General features: G+C 45.4%; 1 protein-coding gene across 1 annotated transcript in view; it reads left to right on the top strand.

The window, feature by feature from the left end:
* Window positions 1–22207, top strand: part of LOC126522001 (SEC14-like protein 2) — a 50246-nt gene that overhangs the window by 5229 nt on the left and 22810 nt on the right. Inside the window, exon 2 of the mRNA XM_050170771.3 lies at window positions 15937–16006. Within this exon, the coding sequence (XP_050026728.1) occupies window positions 15937–16006 (70 nt within the window). The remainder of the gene's footprint in view (window positions 1–15936; window positions 16007–22207) is intronic.

Raw genomic sequence — 22207 nt, 5'->3', positions numbered from 1 at the left:
CACCCATTTGTATGTAGATTTTTTAATATCTATATTGTTGCGTGGAAGTAATGTAGGCGGGATACTGTTTACACGCTATGTTTACGAATTAGCAAGCACTGGCCAAGAGGTTGTTGCCTCAAAACTGGCCAAGATGGAAACCAGCTCGCATTATGCGAGGAACGTTATCTTCAGTTCATGCACTGGCCGCTATACTCTTACAAAAAAAAAAAACATATAAATAAGGAAAGCTCGGCTAATAGAAAAAACATGCGATTATGATGCTCGCTTGCCTCGTGCTAAGCTGAGCTTCCTTTATCGTATTGTAACTGAAGGAAGCGACTTGGCAATCCAGATAAATCGCCAACGCGAGCCGGAAGACGATCTCCGTGGTGAAACAGTGCAGGCGTTATGTCTTAGCCGGCTCGATGTTAGACACAGGAAGGCTCGCAATGCTTCGCGGAGGAGAAGGAAACAACTTTATCTTGCAAGCTTCGCGAAATATGAGTTGCACTGAGTGCAAGAAGAAAAACAAATGCTAATTTTGTTTTCGATTGTGATTTAGCGAGTGCAAGATAAAAGGCGTACGCCTAAGAGCAAACATCAGTCCCATATACTTGTTTTCTGAGAAATCGTGGCTCACACTTGCGGGCCGCGCAGCGCGCAAGTGTGATCATCCCTCTATTGTTGTAATAGAGGGATGATCAAGTTCGTCTATTCATTTCCCCAGCGGTTCTACAGATACCTGATGGAATTTTCTAATTGTAATGGGAATGCTCGTCAGTCGTCACTTCCTGTGTTTCTGACGCATAGCCTATCGCGACACGGCACGAATATTTCCGTACGGAAGCGTGGGCTAGTTGAGTCGACATTAACAATGGCAACACAGTGCAAAATACAGGGACTAAAAGAAGGGGTGAGACGTACACGCAGACACTCGGCGTGTCTTTCGTCTTTTTTCTTTTTTGCTTGAAATTAGCCTCGCTTTACCACCCACAACGACAGAAGTTCCGCTCTCTATTATAATGACATTGATTTGGCCGGCATTACTTGAGAACGAGTAGGCAGCACCAATCTCTGCTACGAGCATCTTCCTGTATGTTCATGTCATTCAAAGAATAAAAACGCTGTGTAGGTAGGCATCAACCCATGTAGCAAACACCTGTTACACTTCCAGCCGCAACGCCACGTAGGACGATCAACTTTTTTCATCGCCAAGGCTGACGTGGCGAAATCAATAACGCGATAGAGCTTCCAGCTGCCCGCCTCTCGCCGTTCTCATTTAAATGTATGTTCTATCTGCGTTGAGACTCCCTAGCATTAAAGGAAAAGAAAAAGAGGAAGGTGTGTTAAACAGATATCGTTGGTCCAGGCTGTGCTCGATAACGTAAAATGAGAGTGACTTGACGGGCGGACCCAGCACTGACGCCGAGAGATTAACCGAACCACTGGGATCTGTGTGTGGACGACGAAAATGCCTTATTGGATTGTCTTCCGCTTTCAAGGCGTCTTCATACGATAATTTATGGTTGTGGGGAAGGCGTCAGTCAGGGTATTTCTTTCCGATATTTCAAAATATATCAATCGGTAATGAATAAATAAATAGGTCAATCAGTAAGTCAGTCAGTCGAATAGTCACTTGATTCGTCAGTCCCTCGATCAATCAGTCGATCGATCAGTCAGTGGATCAGCCGATCCATCCATTAGTCAGTCAGTTCATGAGTGGATCAATAAATAAATGAATTTCAGAACATGCATCACCGGGTTCTTCCGTGCCCTTCTGCCCCGGAGAAGTAAGCCATTCTTTTTTGCTGGGTCTCTTGAGCAGTGTCACCAAGGAGTCGTCACACGCGCTGTGCGCTCACTAGCTTCCCAATACTCGGTGATATTGTGCCACGGCTGAAACAACGCACCTGTGTACAGCTTGGCTCGGACTGAGGCAGCAAATGCACATTTGCTTTGTCGGGCGGATGAGTGCGAAATTTGAGGCAGCCCTAAGCGTTGCGCTCTTTCTTCCAAAAGCTGGGCGGTATCCCTCTGACGTGCGAGAATACAAGGTGTGTCGGTCACACGGATGTTTTCCTGCACGCAGCATCAACGGCGAGCAGCTTTGCAACGAAGGACCGCGACTAGATTTTCGCGGAAAACGTCGACTCTGCTGTGAAGCATGGGTTGAAGGCAGCAGTCGCCCTATAGCTTCTTGGTGCCTCCGTCCGTACACGCGACACTGTAGTGGTAACAGGAAACCCTATCAAAGAGCGATCGCACCAGGTTGACACAATGATGTATACAAACAGCACCTTGGTGCGAAACGAGGTAAACATCTTTAAGCAGTTGTCGCCGGCGAACTCAGTAAAGGCTCAGCGCGCGTAAAATTAAGGAATGTATAAGAAGAATGTACAGTCAGCGCCACCACCTGCCGACTGGAACGCAAGGTGGAGAGAAGTAATTAATAAAGGGAAAATGAGACATCCACCCAAACGTAGCTAATTGCTGCAAAGGTAACCCACACGGGTTCCTCGAAACAAAAGCCTTGCAGTTGAAAAATTCGCCCTAGTCCGGGGCTCGAGCCCGGGACTTAAGACGTAATAGTGCAAAATAAGTTATGACACGTCCTTTATTCTGCGCGTCGTACACAAGTACAAACTAGCCGGAACCTCAGCATTAATGCAAAAGGCTTAAAAACGCAGGCACGGAACGCGTGAAAAATTCTGACACTTTCGCTTCTCGTTTAATCGAATGCTGCCTAGCGATCGCTCAGTGAACATTAGTGCTTCAATATGAAACGAGGGCAATAGGTTAAAGAAAGTGTACCAATGAGAACCGCTGCAAAACGCACGCATTGATGTGGTAAAAATGCGTCCACTTACCGTCGCTATAAAATGAGGCTGCATCGAAGCATACGATAGCGCGCGAGAGGGCCATTTTTCGTACACTTTTGAAAACAAAATCCAGGCAGCGTTTTCTTCCTGGATATATCCTGAAATATTGCAAGCTTCTGTGACATTTACGTTATTATCTGAAGGCACTGTCTAAATCCCACCACCAGGGCACGCCCACATTCTTTGACCCTCAAATTTAGGGCCAATCAGCTCACGGACGTTCGCCAAGTGGATATTCACAGATCGTTAGGTATGTGATTAAGTGTAGTTTCGACCGTCTTGCTAAGCTGCCTACCGGAAACAACACTGAGAGACGGTGCAAATTGGCAATGCGCCAACTGCACGTGTTTGGCTTCTCGTTTTCTGTCGGCATACTTCTTTACACGACGTTAAATATACTGGGGAACTTGTCCTTGTATAAAAACACACTAATCCTGCCTTACGATTCAAATGTTCCACCAAGCGTGAAGCTCTCGTAATCATTTTCTTATGTATACACACATTCCGTAACCGAAAGTGTGTCCGTTCTCTACCATCGCTATTTGTGAAACTGGAAGTGTTTTGCAAAACATCGTTACGAATTCAAGTTGTGTAACTTTTGCTAGCAATGAAGCAGTTGTGTAAGACGTATCAGTAGCATCATAAAAGTGCTTGGAGTTTGAGTAAGAAACACAGATACCTTTTTCAGAGTGAAAGAAAAATAGATATGCATTGCGCCAACTTCGGGGAGTGAAGAAGCTGGTAATGGTTATGGAGATATTGAGGAAATCGAACGAGGGTTAATATTCGGCCAGTACATACAATTTGAACGTGTATTATCGCGTTGCTTTCTGCAGTACTATCGGCCATTTGTCAAAGAATCCATTCAGCATTCGTTCCTCCTTTTTTTTTTTTTTGATTACGTGCATTTCGCATAGCGGGTGGAAAACCACAGTTCAGACAGGGGCGGGCACACTGCGTCAATTGGCGTCTGAAGCGGTGCGTATATAATCGGGTATCACACGCATTATGGCCTGAAACAGTGGCGCGATCCAAAAACGACCCAGCGTGCGTAATTCCCACTGTCGCGAGGAAAGATAAACAAAGGAAACCCCTTCTTCATATTTAAGCTGGCCCGTTTGGACGTGGTTCGCGCACGTTCCGGGCACGAGGAAAAAGAAAAAAGTTCACGCCTTTCCATTGTCTAGGTTTGCGGTATGCGCGAGGCATTAGACTGCCGCGCTGGGTGAGCTTAACGCTAGCGCCTCACGTAAGAGAACTGTCGCTGAGTCAAGGCGCGTCCTACACGTGCCAAGGTCGCGACTCGCTTGTGGGCTTGGAGCAGCCAAGGTGCCTACGATCCGCAATTTGCTTAAATCGCGGCGGGAAATGAGCGAGAGAAAGAGAAAAACCTTGAAGCTTGAGCCGGTGGAGGAGGGAGGAGGGGGAGGGTTGAGGGATGGAGGGAGGGGGGGGGGTTGTTGCACTGATTCGGAAGCAGTAATTCACGGACGAACAACACATCCTGCGAATGTGGCGCAGGCTTTAGTTAACTCGACCTTTCTTCGCTGGTGCAACGGTGTAGCTCACTCAATTTTTGAACGCCTGGTGGAAGACTCGGCTCGTAAAAGACATGCGACAGAGCAACAATTTTAGGGGGTCACTCGACGGAGAGCCTGAAGGGGAACCTAAATGACATCACTAAGTTTGGTTTGGTTTAGGTGTTCTTCAAGACTGGATTTGCGTTTGCTTAATAAGGCTGGTTGTTGGCGGAGAAAATGACGGGCGACATTTTCAGTTTTGACTCGCGTTCCCAAGCCGCAGCGCTGATATGTTATTGCGACGTCACCGATTTTTTAAAGTAGGTTGACACATTTAGGCAATTTTTTATGCCGGTAAATAAATTCGCACAACTATATAGGCTGAATCATTTGTTCCTTTAGAATGCCAGTTCTGGTTTCTTGTTTATCGATTAATAATTCACTAGTGCCGAGTAGAGATGCAAGGGCAGGAAAATAATCCGGAAATACTGAAAACAATTTTTTTCCCTCCCTCGTTTATTGCCCACACAGAAAAAGCGAAACAGAGAGTGCATTAAAATCTGCACATACTCGCGGCATCAAATCCCGGCCATGGTGGCGGCATCTCGGTGGGGGCGAAATGCGATAACACCAGTGTGCTTAGATTTAAGTGCACATTAAAGAACCCCAGGCGGTCCAAATTTCCGGAGTCCTTCACTACGGCGTGCCTGATAATCGGATCGTGATTTCGGCATGTAAAACCCCATAATTTCTTTTAAAGATCTGCGCATGCAATTATGCATGCTTTCCATTCTCTGTTGTGCAGGCATTCGATTCTAGACACGACGACGACAAGAAAACGGCAGTACATTTTTCAGTTGTCTTAATTCGCTTAACACATGTAAAACCTGCCCGACTCATTGCCAATCCCCGTGATTGGGTATGTGCCAAAACATCATCGTCGTTGTCGTCGTCGTCATCATCATCATCACCACCACCACCACCACCACCACCACCACTGCTAGGGTTCCCTTTTCATGAGTTATTAGATCAACAATCTTTCGTGAAAGAGAACCAGGCGATCATTCCATTATCTTCGCGTTCTCTGCGTCATTATCGCGTGTTGTTAGGAATAGCGATTCTTTTTTTATTGCTGGAATAACAAATATGAACTATTCTTGCTGCAATTACGATTTTTACCAAACGTTCCAAAATTTCCTGCGCGAAAAGCAGGAAACACACCATTTTATTTCCTGCAGCTAAAAATTTCCTGAAATTTTGCACCCCTAGTCGAGCACACGCTGTCAGAATTTCAAGACATCACGAAAAACTTGCGCAAGAACTTTCACTACGTCTTCCGCCCTTTCTTCTGTCTTTATTTTTCTTTCTTTTACCGTGACTCCATTCACGATGAGAGTGACGTGCCTGGCACTGGGAAAGTGCACTTCACCAATTTAGCTTAATTACAGGCCTTAGTGATCTATGAAAAATTTGTTTTTTGGTGTGTGTGTGCATGTGTGCGTGCGTGCGGCTATCTATGCATAACCACGGCTGACGTCATGGTTCAACATGCGTGGTAAAACAAGGCATTCGCAGATATTACGGCCATTTTAGATGCAGTAATGACGTATCATGTCTTCGAAGCTGGAGCAACCACGATTTCTTGCAGCGTGTTTCTTTGAAGAAAAACAGTGAACGAACACTGCTTGTTCAGCATCGATACGTGAGATGAGGTTTTCATTCACTCATTAACTCCTTCATCCCTTGGGTGACCTTACTTTAAGGATTATTGACAAAGTTGTACGCCCCAAAGCTGCTCCACCGGACCTCCGAGAGAAGCAACGGTAGATAGCTTCCTATTTATTGCGATAACTTGTGGGGCTCACAAACTGCTAGAACGCAAAATCTGATAGAACGCAAGTTTTAGCATCCCTATCAGATCGGGTCGTGGTTGTCGCTGTCGGAAATCTCGAACATGCGGCTCTGGGTTCTGTAGCGGGATGTCACAGTCGCAAGGTCACCGTCGTAGATCTATCTTGTTTTCTTCTTGTTCATGCCCTTCAAAGAGTCATAATTTCGCCTTATCAGGTGCCACTAATCAGCTTCTCACACCAACGACGAACACGACAAAGTAAAAATAGCGTATCACAACTCGTTTTAAAAAGAAACAGAAATGACTGACTTTCCGAAATGGCAACCAAATATGCAGGTGAAACACCTTTCCCGTAATGTATGTCAGTGGAAGAGCGATGGAGCGGCGACCAATTTCAGACCATGTGAAGGATAAACTTTCTGAAAAAAAAAACTCATCATCGTCCTTGTAGCCCATAGTAATTTATTCTCTGTCGCTGTTTATTTTCAAACATGCTGCTGCGCACACACTAGCTCTGACCGGGGTGATGAATAGAACAGTGTACATGTCTGCCCACCTGCTCTACCTGGACATTCGAGACGGGGGAAAATAGAGAGAGAACAACATTGACCATTTCGATTTCAAAAGTTCATTCAGGGCACATCTTTCATTCGGTTGAACGACCGGGTTCGCTCACGCACACTCGACATACAATTCAAGTTGTTTCCATTATTTATGCTCGCTTGTCAGGTGAAGAGAGCAAGAAAGAAGACGATAGGCAGGGAGGTCAACCAGATGAGTGGGTAAGCGCCAAACTCATCAAGGACATCATCATCAGATCAGCGTTCGGTTTGCTACTTTACAGTACATACCTGTCGAGGCTGGTTTGACTGCTAAATGCATTGTGGGTTCATGTCTGGTTTCAAGTGGCGAGCGCGACCGGTACCGCATAGATCTCACAAAAATGAGCGCCTGGCAAATCATAAGGTTTTACTAGGATACTTGATCCCAAGTTACCTGGTAGTTCCAGCCGAGCGCTTACGTCACAGCCACGGCAGCTTTCCCAACGCCATTTACGAAGCGCTTTAAACACGTGACACAATGTTTCAGTTTGAACCCACAGTGATGATGAGTGGAAGGCAATGCAATTCCTTTGTAATGGTCTGCATAGGAGTGAGTGCCATTCTGCACATATATCGGTTTCATTAAGTGGTTTCATTGCATAAAATAAACGCGACCTTTAAGTCAAAACGAGAGCAGAACACGTTACAAGCAGATATTGCAGTCTTTTGGGTAGCTCGAAAGTCAACCCTTCGAGTGGGACACCCTTGATTCTTTTTTTCTTGCGGCGGTAGTTGTCATTTAGACTTTCCGGCTGCACCATTCGTAGCGTCACTATTATATCGTCGCTATAGGCCGTTCAAGTAATTCCCAAACAAAGATAGCCACCATTTCGTAATGACAGCGATGAAATGAAGTTAGAGGACTGAAGAAACAAACACATCACAGCCCGTTGTCGAATAACGTGGGACCTTGAATTTCGGACCAACTGCGCCGCGGGCGCATAAGTGAAGTTGGGAAGCTAAGGGTAGCTTGGCTCACGAAGCAGCGGTAGCGGTGCGCGGTAGGATGCACGAAGCAATAGTAAAAAAGCGCTGAGGTGAAGTTTCAGTTTAAAGAGGTTAAAGGGACCGACAATTAACCGTCCGGAATGCGTCTTGAGATTGTAGTCCCGATGGAAAGATCGTGACTCCCAACTATAGGAACAAGTACAATTGTATCCCTTAACTGAGGAATTATATTTTTATATGGGCCCTGAAACTCACGCGAAAATGGCCTGGGGGGGGGGGACATTCTGCGGTTGAACGTGTCATCAGGCCTTGAAAACACCGTGTCCATTTCTAAATAAATGTACAGGGCTCAGTTGGCCTCGCATAAAGGTACAAGAATATCTATTTCCCATGGAAGTTATCTCTATTTCTCTGTGTATTTGTAATCCGCAAACAGTTTTCTAGAAAAGTGGCGCTGCCTACGCTCACCGAAGCGGAGCCGTTAACTGACGGAGCGCCACCCTCTCGCAAGCTTCTCGCAAGTACAAAACCAGCCACTGTAGTGCACCGACTGTACCGCAACGACGTGCAGGCGTCTGCACGCCAGCCGAGAGCGAGTTTTCGGGACGACCCCACTTGCGGTGCAACGTGCATCACAGCCCGCCTTGGTCGACTCGGTGCATGCGCCCATTGAACACATAGGTACAGCGACGGTTGTCTCTGAGGTGCCTCCGAATAATAGAAACACATCTCGAAGGCTATGATGCCAAGGCTGTCATGTTTTATTCTGTCACCGGCACAAAAATTTTCAGAGTTGAAGAGCGTCCGTGACATCTCTACAGCGTTTGATACGGCAGCTATTCCACCGCCTAAGCTGCATGCATCGAATTGCTCAATTTATGTCGCCGCCGATATCAGTTATCGCTGCTGTCGGCGTAAGTACACAGTAAGTAAAAGAGACTCCGCATATAGAAGAAATTACGTTTTAGAAATGTCCAGACTTTTCCTGGATGAACTGTTGCGGATATAGATGCTTCAGATAGAAGGCTTTCCATCGCGCCAAGAAAAGGGGATGCTTGGAAATAGGTTGCAGGTCCCGTCACGCAAGCAGACGGTACAGAAAATAGCAGGGAATAAAATACACAGTTCTCCAAAGCTAACAGTTCGTGCGCAGCTGCGAATGTCTTCCTGCAACCAGTAGTGCGCGAAACGGCGTGAACCTTAAGTACTGCACTGTACAACTACAGCCAACTTCGTCATTGCTTTCATCTCCAGCATATCATTAAAGCTTGTATCTCTCTCTCTCTTTCTGATAACTTTGCACTTCGGGAGAAATAACTGTGACTTTTTACAGCGGAGCTGCCTTAGACTAGTTTCCAGTGTTTCGTGATGTGCGTAAGCAGAAGGAATGACGGCGTCTATAGAGCTAAAATAGCTTAAGCATAGGGCAAAATCGCATCAGCACATGTGTCCCAGCTGCGTTTGAGGCCAGGTGTGTCAAAACCGGCGATGGATGATGGATGACGGTTTGATGCGTTGCTATCTACACAAACAACGACAGCGCGGCCGTTGCGCCCTATGCCTTACCGGCGACGGGCGAGAGCCTTGCCGTGGTATGTGCCGACATGTGCGCCGTACAGACTGGGGACGGAGTCGTGGTCGCCACCGTAAAACGTTCATCCCGGAACGTCAGAGGGATCTCGAAGACCTTATGATGGACCCATTTGGGGGTGGTTCCTCCCGGTGGAACCCAATCCCGTCGTCTTTGTGGGTGAATTTAACGTCGATGTGTCTCTTCCCGATGGAAAGTGGTTCTTGGCGTTTCTCTTGGAAAGGTTCGGCCTTCAATGTTACACCAAGGCCAATGTATCTACGATGCGCCATCGGTCGTGCATAGATCGGTCGTGCATCGGTCGTGCCAGTGTCGTCACAGAGATGGGCCATGGTCGTCTACCATAGCACCCATAAACCTATAGTTACTGTGGTCACGACATAAGCCTCAATACAAATAAAGATTACAACGTGCATATTTTGGTATAAAGGTTATAAACAGGGATAAGGTAACTCAGAAAGGCTGGCTAGCGTTTCGACAGGAGGATCTATCTTCGTCAAAGGCGGCCTCGTCATCCTCGGCATGTTAGTTTGAAAGGGTTAGTACAGTGACGTCACGTGCGGTTGTTGTCGGTGGCGGCTGGTTGTAAAGGGAGATATTTTTGTTTTTTCTCTCCTGTTCTTTCATTTCTTTTCTCCCCATCTTCCCACTCTCTCACTCTTGTCCCCTCGTCTTAGGAACCGCGCTCACAGACGTGAGGCGACAGCGCTCATTCTCTTTCAAGTCTCTCCCTTTACAACCAGCCGCCACCAACAACCGCACGTGACGTCACTGTACTAACCCTTTAAAACTAACATGCCGAGGATGACGAGGCCGTCTTTGACGAAGATAGGTCCTTTTATCGAAACGTTGGCCAGCTTTTCTGAGTCACCTTACCCCTGTTTATAACCTTTATACTACAGTGTGCTATTCGATCTGTCAGCCACTTTCTTGATTTTAAACCTGCATATTCGTGTTATATTATTTTGTTGTTTTATTTCCTTTTCTTTATAGTTAAATACAGCTCCGCTGGTCATCCACTTTCACAGAGTGGAATGGTTTTGAATTTTTTTAGAACTCTCCGCAGAAGCCAGACGATTCTTGGTGCAACTTGCCTCGAATTCCTCTATTTTCTTCTCTTATGAGCCGCGCGGAAAGCGATGCGTAGTGTGTTATAGCAACCGGACATCGAGTACATCTACGGCGCGTGCCAAATTGGCCGAAGCGACAAGAGCCGCATAGGTAAGTTGGAACAGGCGCCAGATCGGGAAGCGGGGATTGCATCTGCGTGCAAACTCATGCGCACTTGGAAAGATAATAGCAAGAGCGCAGTGGGAACGCCGCTGGCAAATCACGTGTCTTTTGCAGAGACTAACGCAACACCTCGCGGAAGGCTTGTTAGGTATACGGACAAGTATCGGTGGCGAGTGCATTCTGCGTACTTATATGCGCTGAATATCTCTGTGCCCTCTGTGTGCCGAAGTGGCGAAGAAGTTTAGCTGTCGCGTATAATGAGTTAGTGTACAGGAAATCGTCGTGCAAACCAACAGCGACATCCCCTACCGGGAATGCTGTGAACTACAAAAGATAGTTGCTTTAAGAGCACGTATTTTCCTAGAACTGCCGTTGATAAAAAGAATGTAAAAGAAACATCTATAGGCGCTCCGAAACGCAAAAGTCATCGAAAAATTTTCATCCAGACTAAAAAAAATTTAATTATGGGGTTTTACGTGCCAAAACCACTTTTTGATTATGAGGCATGCCGTAGTGGAGGACTTCGGAAATTTCGACCACCTGTGGTTCTTTAACGTGCACCTAAATCTAAGTACACGAGTTTTTCGCATTTCGCCCCCATCGAAATGCGGCCGCCGTGGCCGGGATTCGATCCCGGACCTCGTGCTCAGCAGCCCAACACCACCATCCAGACTCGGTGGGTTTATTAATATTAGTTTTGAGACAAGAAACAACGTGGCCATCCTGTAATGATCATAATTGTACATAATCGAGTGAATGAATGAAGGAAAAAAAGTAAGGGAGGAGTTAATGAACGAATTGAATGATCGAAACGTACCAGTTTCTTTCTTCGGAGCAGGCAGAAGTTTGGTCACATCTATACAGCAAAGGTGCAGCTAAGGTATGCTTCCCCATTTTCAAGTGGCACTATAATTTACCCTCGGTCAACTGACCACTTATTCATTTTTTTTTGTCTAAGGTTCCATGCCACTAAAAAAAGAAAAGCTATCAACTTCTAGGGTTGTCAAGGATACTGTCAGGGTCAATCCTTCGCTGCTCGTCTCCTTTATCCTTGTCCGCACTTTTGCACCCACGTGTGCCAAAGGCTCAGCAACGCCGGCCATGCATACAGCGCAGCTGAAAGTGGGACACGCGCCAACGCTGAAGGTTCTCACAGGAGTGAATTTGCTTATACCTTGCGTTTGAAACATAAACGGCGAGCGATCGCCGGTGAACGGCTTCGGCCTTGGCTTCGTTGCATAAAACGTACTAAGGCTACGCGGTACTTGGCAAGTTGTATGGTTACGTTAAGTCTGGCCATCGAGTTTTGCAAGCGGATTAGACGCAGCCACAACAAATAAGGACAGACACGTGCGTTAATAATACACGAACAAAAACAAAGCATAACCTTAGCGTAGCAAAGGGAGAAGAGAGAAAGGAAGCACGTGCCAGACTCTGCAGGTTACCCAGTTACACACGCACGCTCATAAAACACGCGACAAACGGCCGTATATATGCGGCCGTTTGTCGATACGACTGAGTATGCAGCCCGCGTGGTCGTCTTGAGTTTTTACTGCGTCCTTCCTTCTTCAGCTGCCTAAGCTTTAAGTTACACCATCTGCTTTTTTTTTTTGTTTTTTGTTTTGAAATGACGCACGTGGATCCAGCGACAACTCTTGTTCGACCACTGTTGGTCAACGCTGCATCAACGCTGCAAAAGGCAGGTTAACATCACCGCGACGATGAAAGGAAGACGCAGCGCAACACACACACAAGGAGGGCACGAACTGGGGCAAACTTTCAACTTATTTATCTCTGTTTAGTGTTTAACAAACAAAATTCTGAAGTACCTCGCAGAAGTTCACTTCTCAAAGAATGTATTTTATACTCTGAGCCATCAGGCTACAAATCACATGCGAGAAGTTCGAGCTATTAAGGCCGCCCAGAAGCCTCGCCGCTCTTTTGAAGGCAACGAGCTCTTCACTGGCGTGTTCGCACGAACATTTTGTTTCTGATAATCGTCAAAATATACACACGTCACCCACACACACGTGTTATTTATTAAACGTATCATTATTTACATATACAGCAGCCCTAATTTAGGGCTGTAGCAGGAGTGGGAAACGTTGCGCTATATTAGTAAAAGGCAACAACGCAAGTACAAGGAAATAATTGAACCAAGTGTCATTGAAAGGCAAACACATACACAAATATAATTTTTATGAGCTCGATTATTTTTCATCAGGGCCCCTTACGCTTTTAAGCTCTAAAACATCTTTATGTCCGCATAGGGCATTTAAAACAGACAGCACCAATTCTTAACATGCATACGCGGCTCATTTTTAACACCCCAGCATGCGCAAACAGTAATGGCCAAATGTGTCCTTGCGCGATTAAAGCCCATTAATCCTCATCTGACAGAAGCCGCCAAGCAAATTTCCTCACATGCGCAGTCAAGCAAGAAACAATCACTAGGCGAAGAACAAAAACAGGAAAACGAAAGACAGCACATAAGACGAAACATGGCCGACAATATTTTCTTCACTGCAACATGTCGCGTAAAAAACTTCGCCTCGCGGTTAAGGAAAGGAATAATTGTATCTGTGACGCATTTCGTTCTTCAGATTTTTTTCTTTAGAAGCGAACAGAGATTTTCCGGTAGCGTTTCACAGTGACGCATTCATGTCGACTATGTCTCATGTTTTTCTGACTGATATGATGCTGTTGAAAGCTTGCGCCCATCCATGTCTTCGTTCGTGCTTGTCTATGTTTCGCTGCATCTTCCCATCCGCATAATGAACCAAATGTAGCGCAGCTACAACGTTTATTGGGTAGTACCATGCTGAACGCGTGCGAAATTGAGTGCTTTCCCGCTTAGTCCCATTGTTTATTGCTGCAGAGCGGCAGCTGTGAGAGGTTTGTCTGACAGTCTTTAAGGCATCGTAAGCAGCACAAGGGTAGATAAGCAGGGAAAGATGAACAAGCAACATGCTTCTTTTATGGTGTACGTCCCACGCGCAAGAGTTGACGGCAGTTTTCAGTCTCCCATGTTGGCCATTATCGGCGAGAGAATACCGTTATCGCTGTTGACAAAGGTATGAAGGGGTGTGTTCTCAAGAAATGCCGCAATACAGAAAAAAAAACCTTTTTTTTTTCTGTCGTTGTTTCTGTACTATCTGCTGATGAGAGGACACCGCAGCCAACTTGCGCAGTTTGGCAAAGGAAAGCTTACCTGGCCGAATTCACAAAGTTTTTAAGAGGAAGCTTTAGCTCGGGTGCTCCTATCTAAGTACATGTAAAAGGTGAATTCGTTTTTCTCGGCAACCACTGCACCAGATTTAGCAATGTTTCTTGCATTTAAAAGAAAAACTTAAAATTTAGTGACTGTTGCTTTCTAATTTTTAATTTAGGTCGTCAATTTTTTATTAAAAATTGGCAAAAATCGAAACTTTTCAAAAGACGGAACTATCGATATACAACTCCGTAATTCAGCAATGAAAAATGATGTCACAATTCTGTGAATTACATCTAATAGTTCATCTAAAGCGTACAAAATGGATATGTTACACATGAATCTCAAAAAAATTTAGTAATGTGTAAATACATATTTTGCAGAGCCCTTGTACACAACGTAACAAATTCACGTAATATATGAATTGACATGTCGGATTTGTCCGCTTTGAACGAACTAATGGATGCTGTTTACAGAACCACGATATCTGTTCTTGATGCAGAGCTATTGATTTGTAAACTTCGTGGTCTAACTTTTTTCAAACTTCGAAGTTTTTGAAAATTTTTGTAACAAAATTCAGGCCCTAAATCAAAACTTCAACCACTTTTTACCAGGCGATTGGGCTTCATCTTGTTGCTCATTGGTGGTACATAAGTCGATTAACACTCCATAGAAAGGTACCCCAGCATGTCCATAGTTTGAAGCTTAACTCGCTCGGATCGAATATATCGAGTTCATCGAGAATATATTGAATGCTGTCACCTCTACAAGCACTTCATTTACGATAAAATTCTTTTTTCTTATGTTAGAAACAACTTTTGTGCGTGCATATATTGTCAGCAGTGAACTTGTTCACGCTTAACTCGTTACCGATGCCGAGACATCAGCCAATTCAACAAGAATATAATTTGCGAAAAATTCACTGAAGTCCTCAGCACCCACTGAAGCCCCTGTTGGAACAAGAGTGGCCCGAATGCCGCAAAGCGCCGCAGCTTAACATCGGCAAGACACTGCGGCCAACGGCAAGTTATAAACACGCGTTGCTGTCCAAAGCTTTCGGATTATGAGAGGGAAAAATTGCCACACGCCCTATACTGTAGCCGAAACTGAATGCGGTTTTTCAGAAACAAAGAAAGAAGGCGTCGGCAGCTGAAGAAAAATTCTTCCATGTTGAGGTCTAATGGATGTCCGGGTTGGTCACTCTACCATGTGAGCTAACCAGGAGGCTAGCAGATTCCAGAGCGAAGCATAATTAAATGACAAAATGAAGCAGATGAACACATGATGAGGCAAATAAGTTCTCAGGAACTCCGTAAGGAGGAAAACGGTTAATGAAAGGCAAAATCGTCATTCACCCGTCATCCCCTCCCTTCGTGTTTGATTCCCGCCTTTCAGACGCATTGCACGTGTGTGCAGAGGTGGAACCGGGTACAGTGCCTTCAAAGCTAAAGTATCATTAATTAATAAAAACGTTACGCTAGCTATGCAAATAGCGTTTGCACGGATCGTTAACGCGCTCTATGGCGGGCGCGAGTTTCGCAAATGGATCTTGTCAGCAAATGCATAATTAAAGAGAAAGATGGATTTTCCTAATCTCGTAATTAATCACAATTCCTCTCCCGACATGAAAAACTGGGCATTCTGAATATGTGCCAATACATGAGATATGAAAGTATCCGCATAACAATAAACGCACGAGGTCTCTAGCCGTTGCACTGGCTCATTGGTTGTGGCATTTTTCGGCTTAGCACGTGGTCATCGTTTCAATAGCTGCGGCTGCGGCAGGCGAATTACTATGCGGGAAGATTGAAAATGCTCGTGTATCTGGCTACGCGAGTACGCCCCCAGGTGGTCTAATATAATCTAGAGCACCCCCCCCCCCCCTCGAATGTGACGTCTCTTGCAGCCAGGTTGCGGATTTAATTTATCAGCCAGTCTGCGGATTTCTCGCTTATTTTTGGTCAACCGTTCGCTCAACATGGCTGTTGTGACGAATGCTACTTAACAAGGATTGCTAACTCTAATTACCTCGCAGAGGAAACGTGATTGATCACAAAAGAATAATTTCAAAGGATCGAGTGAGTACAGTGACTGAGCGTTCTTGTTTCCCTCCTGCAGTTCCGGAAACGAGTGTCCGATGTCACCAAGCCGGAACACACCGACCACTTCCTGCTCAGGTGGCTGCGAGGTGAGTGTCTACATCAGCAGGAGACCGAACGCTATAGGGGTCATTCACCCGAGAGCCCGTCGCTCGCAGGTGAACTCACTCCGAGGCTATTAAGACCGCTTGACACGTGCGATGACTTGCAGCGCACGACGACCGCATAAAGAGAGACACACAAGTATACACGCTACTTGTCTCGTGCGCTGCAAATTAATCACCCCGAACCAACTATCCCGACAGTATATATTTGTTAACTTGACACGTACAACAGCTCGCCCAACATCTACATTGTGTATATACTTCGAATGATGTTGGTACGACATTGTCATCATAGGGGCCTCGGGAGAACATATTTGCAATAAAAGCGGGGATGGCGAGACGTACTAAAGGGACAAACACGGTGTGTCCTCACACCTATACGCTGGTGTTCAAAATAGATTGCCCAACTCGCGCAAACGTGCACATTTTCGGGAGGACAACTGTGGCCGTTGTCATTGCTTAGGCCTAGGCCATGGCCTGTTTCTACTGATGTCGATTGAATTTCTAGGAACGCATGGGATATATTCCACAGCGTAGAGATCGTATAGATGTCGCCACATTTGGCGCGTTGGAGCCTTCTTCATGCCACCCGCGCCTTCTGAGATAACTTCACTGGTACAAAATTTATGTTAACGTTTAGCTCACCTTACCCCTATAGCTTATCCTAAGTGTGCCTTTAACACGTCACTTCGGAAGGAATGAGCTGGGCACGACTTCAAAAGAACGTTAATTTGGGTTGGTTGGAACATGTTATAGCTAAATGCACACTAAATGTTACAACTCCCTAATAGGTGTATAAAGGATGCCTCGTATACCGAATTCTACGGCTAACACCCTCGCCTTGAAGAGGTGAAATAGAATGTTTGATTGGGAAAAAATGAAGTTTTTTTTTCTGGCGGAATCTGGTGGCCAGTAAGGATAACGACAGCAGCGACAGGCAACAAGAAGGCTGCATGAAGCAAATTCTAATAGCGATCACTGTCAAACTCGTGTCAGCTATTTCTGTGTGCACCTGAGCTCAGTATTATTACAGAGTTTTTAACTCCGGCTTCCCTAAACGCAGATGTAGTCCGAGGTTGCCGCCGTGTGCGATAAACACCATATTAAACAGCGTTAAGGGTAACGGTGTCCTTAAAGGTGTGAATCAAATTCTAGAATCTAGAGAAACAGATCATGGTGCATGGTAAACAGAATGGAACGCAAGGAGTACTGAGTCTGTTTATTCTGTTATTCTGTACCATGCGCTGTTTGTTTAGGGACTTTATAGCACGGCTACACTCTTTCTCTAGTATGTGATTGTCAGGAGATGCTGGTGCATGTACGTAGGCGCTGGTTATTTCTTTTTCCACAAAATCATCTCACGAAAGAAAGAAACACAGACAGACAGAAGTTTGTCTGTTACAGTCACGTGTCGCACAGAGCAACGCTCTTTGATCTGAGTAACCATGACAAGGGCCCAAGTAATGACGCATTTCGCTCATTCGCTCACTGTCATACAGCAGGAATGTTCTTGGCGTTCAATGATCAGTTCCATGTGCCACATATGCTATGGACGCATTGCTTGCAGGCTCACTTATGTCAGATGTGTGCTCCACGGGCCAGAGCCCGTACTGACAGCGCTGAAAGGGAGATTACGGGACATTAAAAAAAAGTCATCAAAAACATACTTTGCAAAAAAAAAGTTAATTGCTCACTACAATCGTGATCTATATAAAGTGCACAGAACAATGTCTACAATATTGATCTAGTACAGAGAACAATCTTTCGTTTTGTATACTATTAAAATGTAAATTAAATTTGGGAGTTTGACGTACAAAAACTGAGATCGGATTATTAGGCACGCCATAGTGGGGGACTCCGAATTAACTTTGACCACAAGGGGTTCTTTAACATGTTGTTTATTATTATCATGTGCAGACGTTATTGTTCTTTTCTTTCCTCAGTCTCTTGCTGAAGCTTGCCTTTTTGTCGGAATGTACACTTAAGCAATGTCGTTGGTTTTCGCCTTGTACAGTCAAAGCGATTTGAATATACTGTGTTTTACATAACTAGAATCAAGCATTAACAATAGAGATATTCAGTTCAACGAAACACATGACAACCGAGGTGTGCCACCTGAAGGCTCAAACCACGACTGAAACAATAGAGCACACCGCGACAATCGCGTATCATAACAACCGCTCGAGAAAAGACTGTATCAAATGAAAGCAATCGGTTTAAGCTTGCAACACTCGTGATACACTCTAGCAGTGCATAGCAAGTTCTTACAATCAGTGACCCGCAGCTTAGTTTTTTCTTATAGTCTGCTTGTTCTCTGATACGCGGCCCCGTTTGGCAGCGTAAGAGCCGCTCCACAGCTGGCTGTTTGTTATCCAATTTCGTCAGCTGATAGCACTCCAAATCAGTGTTCGAAGCCTGCAGGAGAGGAGGAGGAAAGAAGCGCTAGCGAACGCCTATTGTGAAAAGGGAGGGCAGCGGAGGCAGAGAGCAAGGCGGCGTGTTGCACACGCAGGGGGTGAACGAATTTGCTGCATCGTTAAGGATGCAGAGCAAACGCGTTGGCGGGTGCCGGAGTCGGCGCTCCTGTATATCTTACTCCGTGATAGCAGCAATAGTTAGCATTATTGTACGCGTGCGTTTTGGTTTGCACTATTGTTCGTGGATGCCTAAAGACGGGTCACCTGGTGTCGATTAAATAATATGCATGTCAGCGCTCTGTGTCTGTGCCAGTACTCGCCTTGCTCCGTCTTTTTGCACTGTTCCATTAAGGATGTTGCCAGTTCGGATTCATAAATTAATGCTAAACTTTGCTGTAGCCTTCAATACATCGCCCTCGGTTGACACTACCCGATATTTAAAATAAATAAATAAATTCTTATAATCCGTTGCGCTGAGTGGCCTCAACCGGCGATAACAGTAGTGCTGTGGCGTGCAAGTTACAGAACATGGGTGAAAAATGCGTGAAATAACCAAAATTAGAAATGACTCAAGCATGTAGATATGGCACTAGGTACAATAAAGGCGGTGCGTAAGCTCGCAGAGCTTGTGCCTGCAAACCAAGACGCGGTCAACCATCTCATCTGAAGTAGCAAGCCCTGCATATAGCACAGCTGCCATCTTGAGCTTCCGTTAAACTCTTTCTCTCTCTCAAAAAGTTGTGAGTGCAATTGAAACTTAGGAGTGTTGCCACAGGCTAGCATACTGCTCGATATTGAAAATCGGTAAACACATACGATAACACACGACGGATGTGAACCAGCACACATATTCGGAACCAATTGCATGTCCTCACAAACGAAAGAAAACTCGGCAAAAAAAAATTAAATTATGGGGTTTTACGTGCCAAAACCACTTCATAATTATGAGGCACGCCGTAGTGGAGCACTCCGGAAATTTTGACCACCTGGCGTTCTTTAACGTACACCTATATCTAAGTACATGGGTGTTTTCGCATTTCGCCCCCCCATCGAAATGCGGCCGCCGTGGCCGGGATTCGGTCCCGCGACCTCGTGCTCAGAAGCCCAACACCATAGCCACTGAGCAACCACGGCAGGTAAAGAACTCAGCAATGGCCAAAATTGCAAGCGCAGACGGTAGCCGTTTAGTCGAGCGTGGCGACCTCATGGCGTGTCATCTAACTTTCCAGATAAATGTAATTCATTAGGCAGTCCCCTCCAACTATTTATTTTGCCAAGCCGTGCATACGTTGAAAGGGAGTAGTAACTACTTGTCTTGACAAAAGCTTTATAACAGCGTGCGCCTGGGCTGACATCAATACAGTGGAAAACGAGTCAAGTACACGGCGCAGGGTGCCCAGCAGTTTAGAAATCCCTCCAATGTAGGGACTGAATACGGCAGAGCTAAGGCACTAAATATAACTTCGGTATACCTGACCGTGTTTACCGGTCAGAAGTAAGGTTCTAAGTGCGTGCATAGAAGTGACCTGCAGGAGCGGTAATAACTTCGTGACTAGCATCATTCAGTGCGCGAAAAAAGAAAGGCCACGCAAGCTGCCCAGGTAAACATGGTTACAGTGATTTATTTGCGGGTAGACAAGAAATCCACTTGCGACGAAGGTGTCCCCACGTGTCGACAAAGATACACGAGAAAGACATAAGGAAAGGCGGAGCACGCGAGGAGCAGATAAAATCGACGTCCACACCTAAAGGTTGTATTTCTTCTCTTCGGCTAAGGATGGCCAGAGAAAGCGTAGCAAACAACGTGGCCAACACTGTTCGTAGCGGCGCGATAGCTGTGATGTCGGCGGCCCTGTCACACTGGACGAACAGACTTGGGAAAACCGGTTGTCCAGAGGCGCCGAGTACTTGTGGATTACCATATCGGCAGTGAAGGGTATGCTGACTTCAGCCACTGCATTCAAGAGGGCGCTTACTACAGAGCCTTGTTAGAATTCTAGCACGATACAGGATGGCATCCCCTTCAATGTTTGTCTTCTATGCCTTAAAGCGGCCATCACAAGAACCAGCAGATATTATTATTATTATTATTATTATTATTATTATTATTATTATTATTATTAGTCATGTACTTCCTTATGAACACCGCACAGAAAAAGAAAAGCGGGCTAGCAATTGTCTCCTGAAAGGACATGTCACGCTCACCCGCTTGAACAGGAGAGAAAAAGTGAAAGAGAAGACAAAAAATGAAAAATAACTCAATCGTGTAATTATGACTCACGCCGTGAAGTGCGTGTACCCCTTCTCTAAGAAAAAAGAAGGAAAAAGAACAAGGTAAGAAAGGCAGACGTGAAAAAAATCGTAGCAATTAAGGAATTGTTATAGAGAGCACGACGGAAAATGTATGCAACGAAAGTGACACCACCGCACGCGTGCCACGATGATCTCATTCGTTCTTGTTACCTATTCTAACACACGCGACATCATTATTCTTGGTGCCTACGTGGTTGTGCAGTTGGACAGGGCGTTTAGCAAAACCTATGTTGGCCAAAGCGCTGGGAAACATATTTTGCAGTGTGAAAGGGCCATTACGCTGTGATCAGCGGTACTGCTAACGAAAAAAAGAAAGATGTTGGACTCTTGCATGAGTGAAATAAAAAATAAAACTCGCAGTAGATGAAATAATGAACACTTTTGGAAGGTACTCGAGACAGGGTACCATGTAAAACAATGTAGAATTGGGCTTGAAGAATGCGTCATGGAGACATCTGGTAGGCACGAATACTAACCAAGTGGATACCAGGAGACGAAGCGGAGAAAAGCAAAAGTCAGGGTGGAAGAATGATATAGCAAAGCAAGGGGGCAAAGAGTGTGGGATGCTGATATCTACGTGAAAAAATGAGGTAGCGTGTGTTTAGAGAGAGAGATGTGAAACGCAGTGTCACTGCCTTTGCAATTCGTTCACTTACTGTTATAAAATATGTTGCTGGAGTACATTTAGAGCTCGAAAGAGAAAAACTCAAGAACAATTTGAAAGATGTCTTTTAGTAAAAGCGCGTGCAAAGGTCAGATTTCTTTCCCTACGTGACACGCTGGCAAGGTGTCCCTACTTCGCCTTGGACTTCCATCACATGATCGTCTCTGGCGGAACAGGTTGCTCTCATTTAGATTTAGCGGGAGACAGTCTGGTACTTTTGCATAGTCAATGCCTGCAACGGAGATATCGGAATGTATGACAAACCCAATGCTTGAAATTTAGCTGAATATACCCTGTTTCTTTAGAGCCAGTAGCTATCTTAGTGGGCGCTGCTGTTGCAAACCAATCCTGTTGGTTACAATCTGCATTAGATCTTGTTTTGACCAGGCAGGATAATAAAGGCGAGACCGACCACACAGCTCGATCTCGAAGGCGGAATGTCTCGCCTAAATCAGGTATCTGGTCACTTTGTCTTTACCGTGAGCATGCCTCTGCTGCAAAGCTGCTGTTGCGAAAGCCCATTAATTAGTGCTACTCATGTAGGAAACATGTAAATATTTTACTGTGCAGTAATATTTATCAGTGACGAAAGTGCATACGATGAACAGTTTCGAATTAGTGTTATTAATACTTCTTTGCAGAAAGTTGGGACGCGAGGAATCCAGGTGTTTACTATGTTTTGGCTACAGTACTGCATCACGCGATCCCTGTTGATGACCGCAGAATTTGTCACAGTTCAGTGGGAAGTTCATGTTTACCGAACGGGTTCCACTCGCAGTTGCTTCTGTTGCT

The sequence above is a fragment of the Dermacentor andersoni genome, chromosome 6 (assembly GCF_023375885.2).
Source record: "Dermacentor andersoni chromosome 6, qqDerAnde1_hic_scaffold, whole genome shotgun sequence".
NCBI lineage: Eukaryota > Metazoa > Arthropoda > Arachnida > Ixodida > Ixodidae > Dermacentor > Dermacentor andersoni.
The sequence above is the reverse complement of the archived record's forward strand: the minus strand, read 5'-3'. Positions and strand labels throughout refer to the sequence as shown.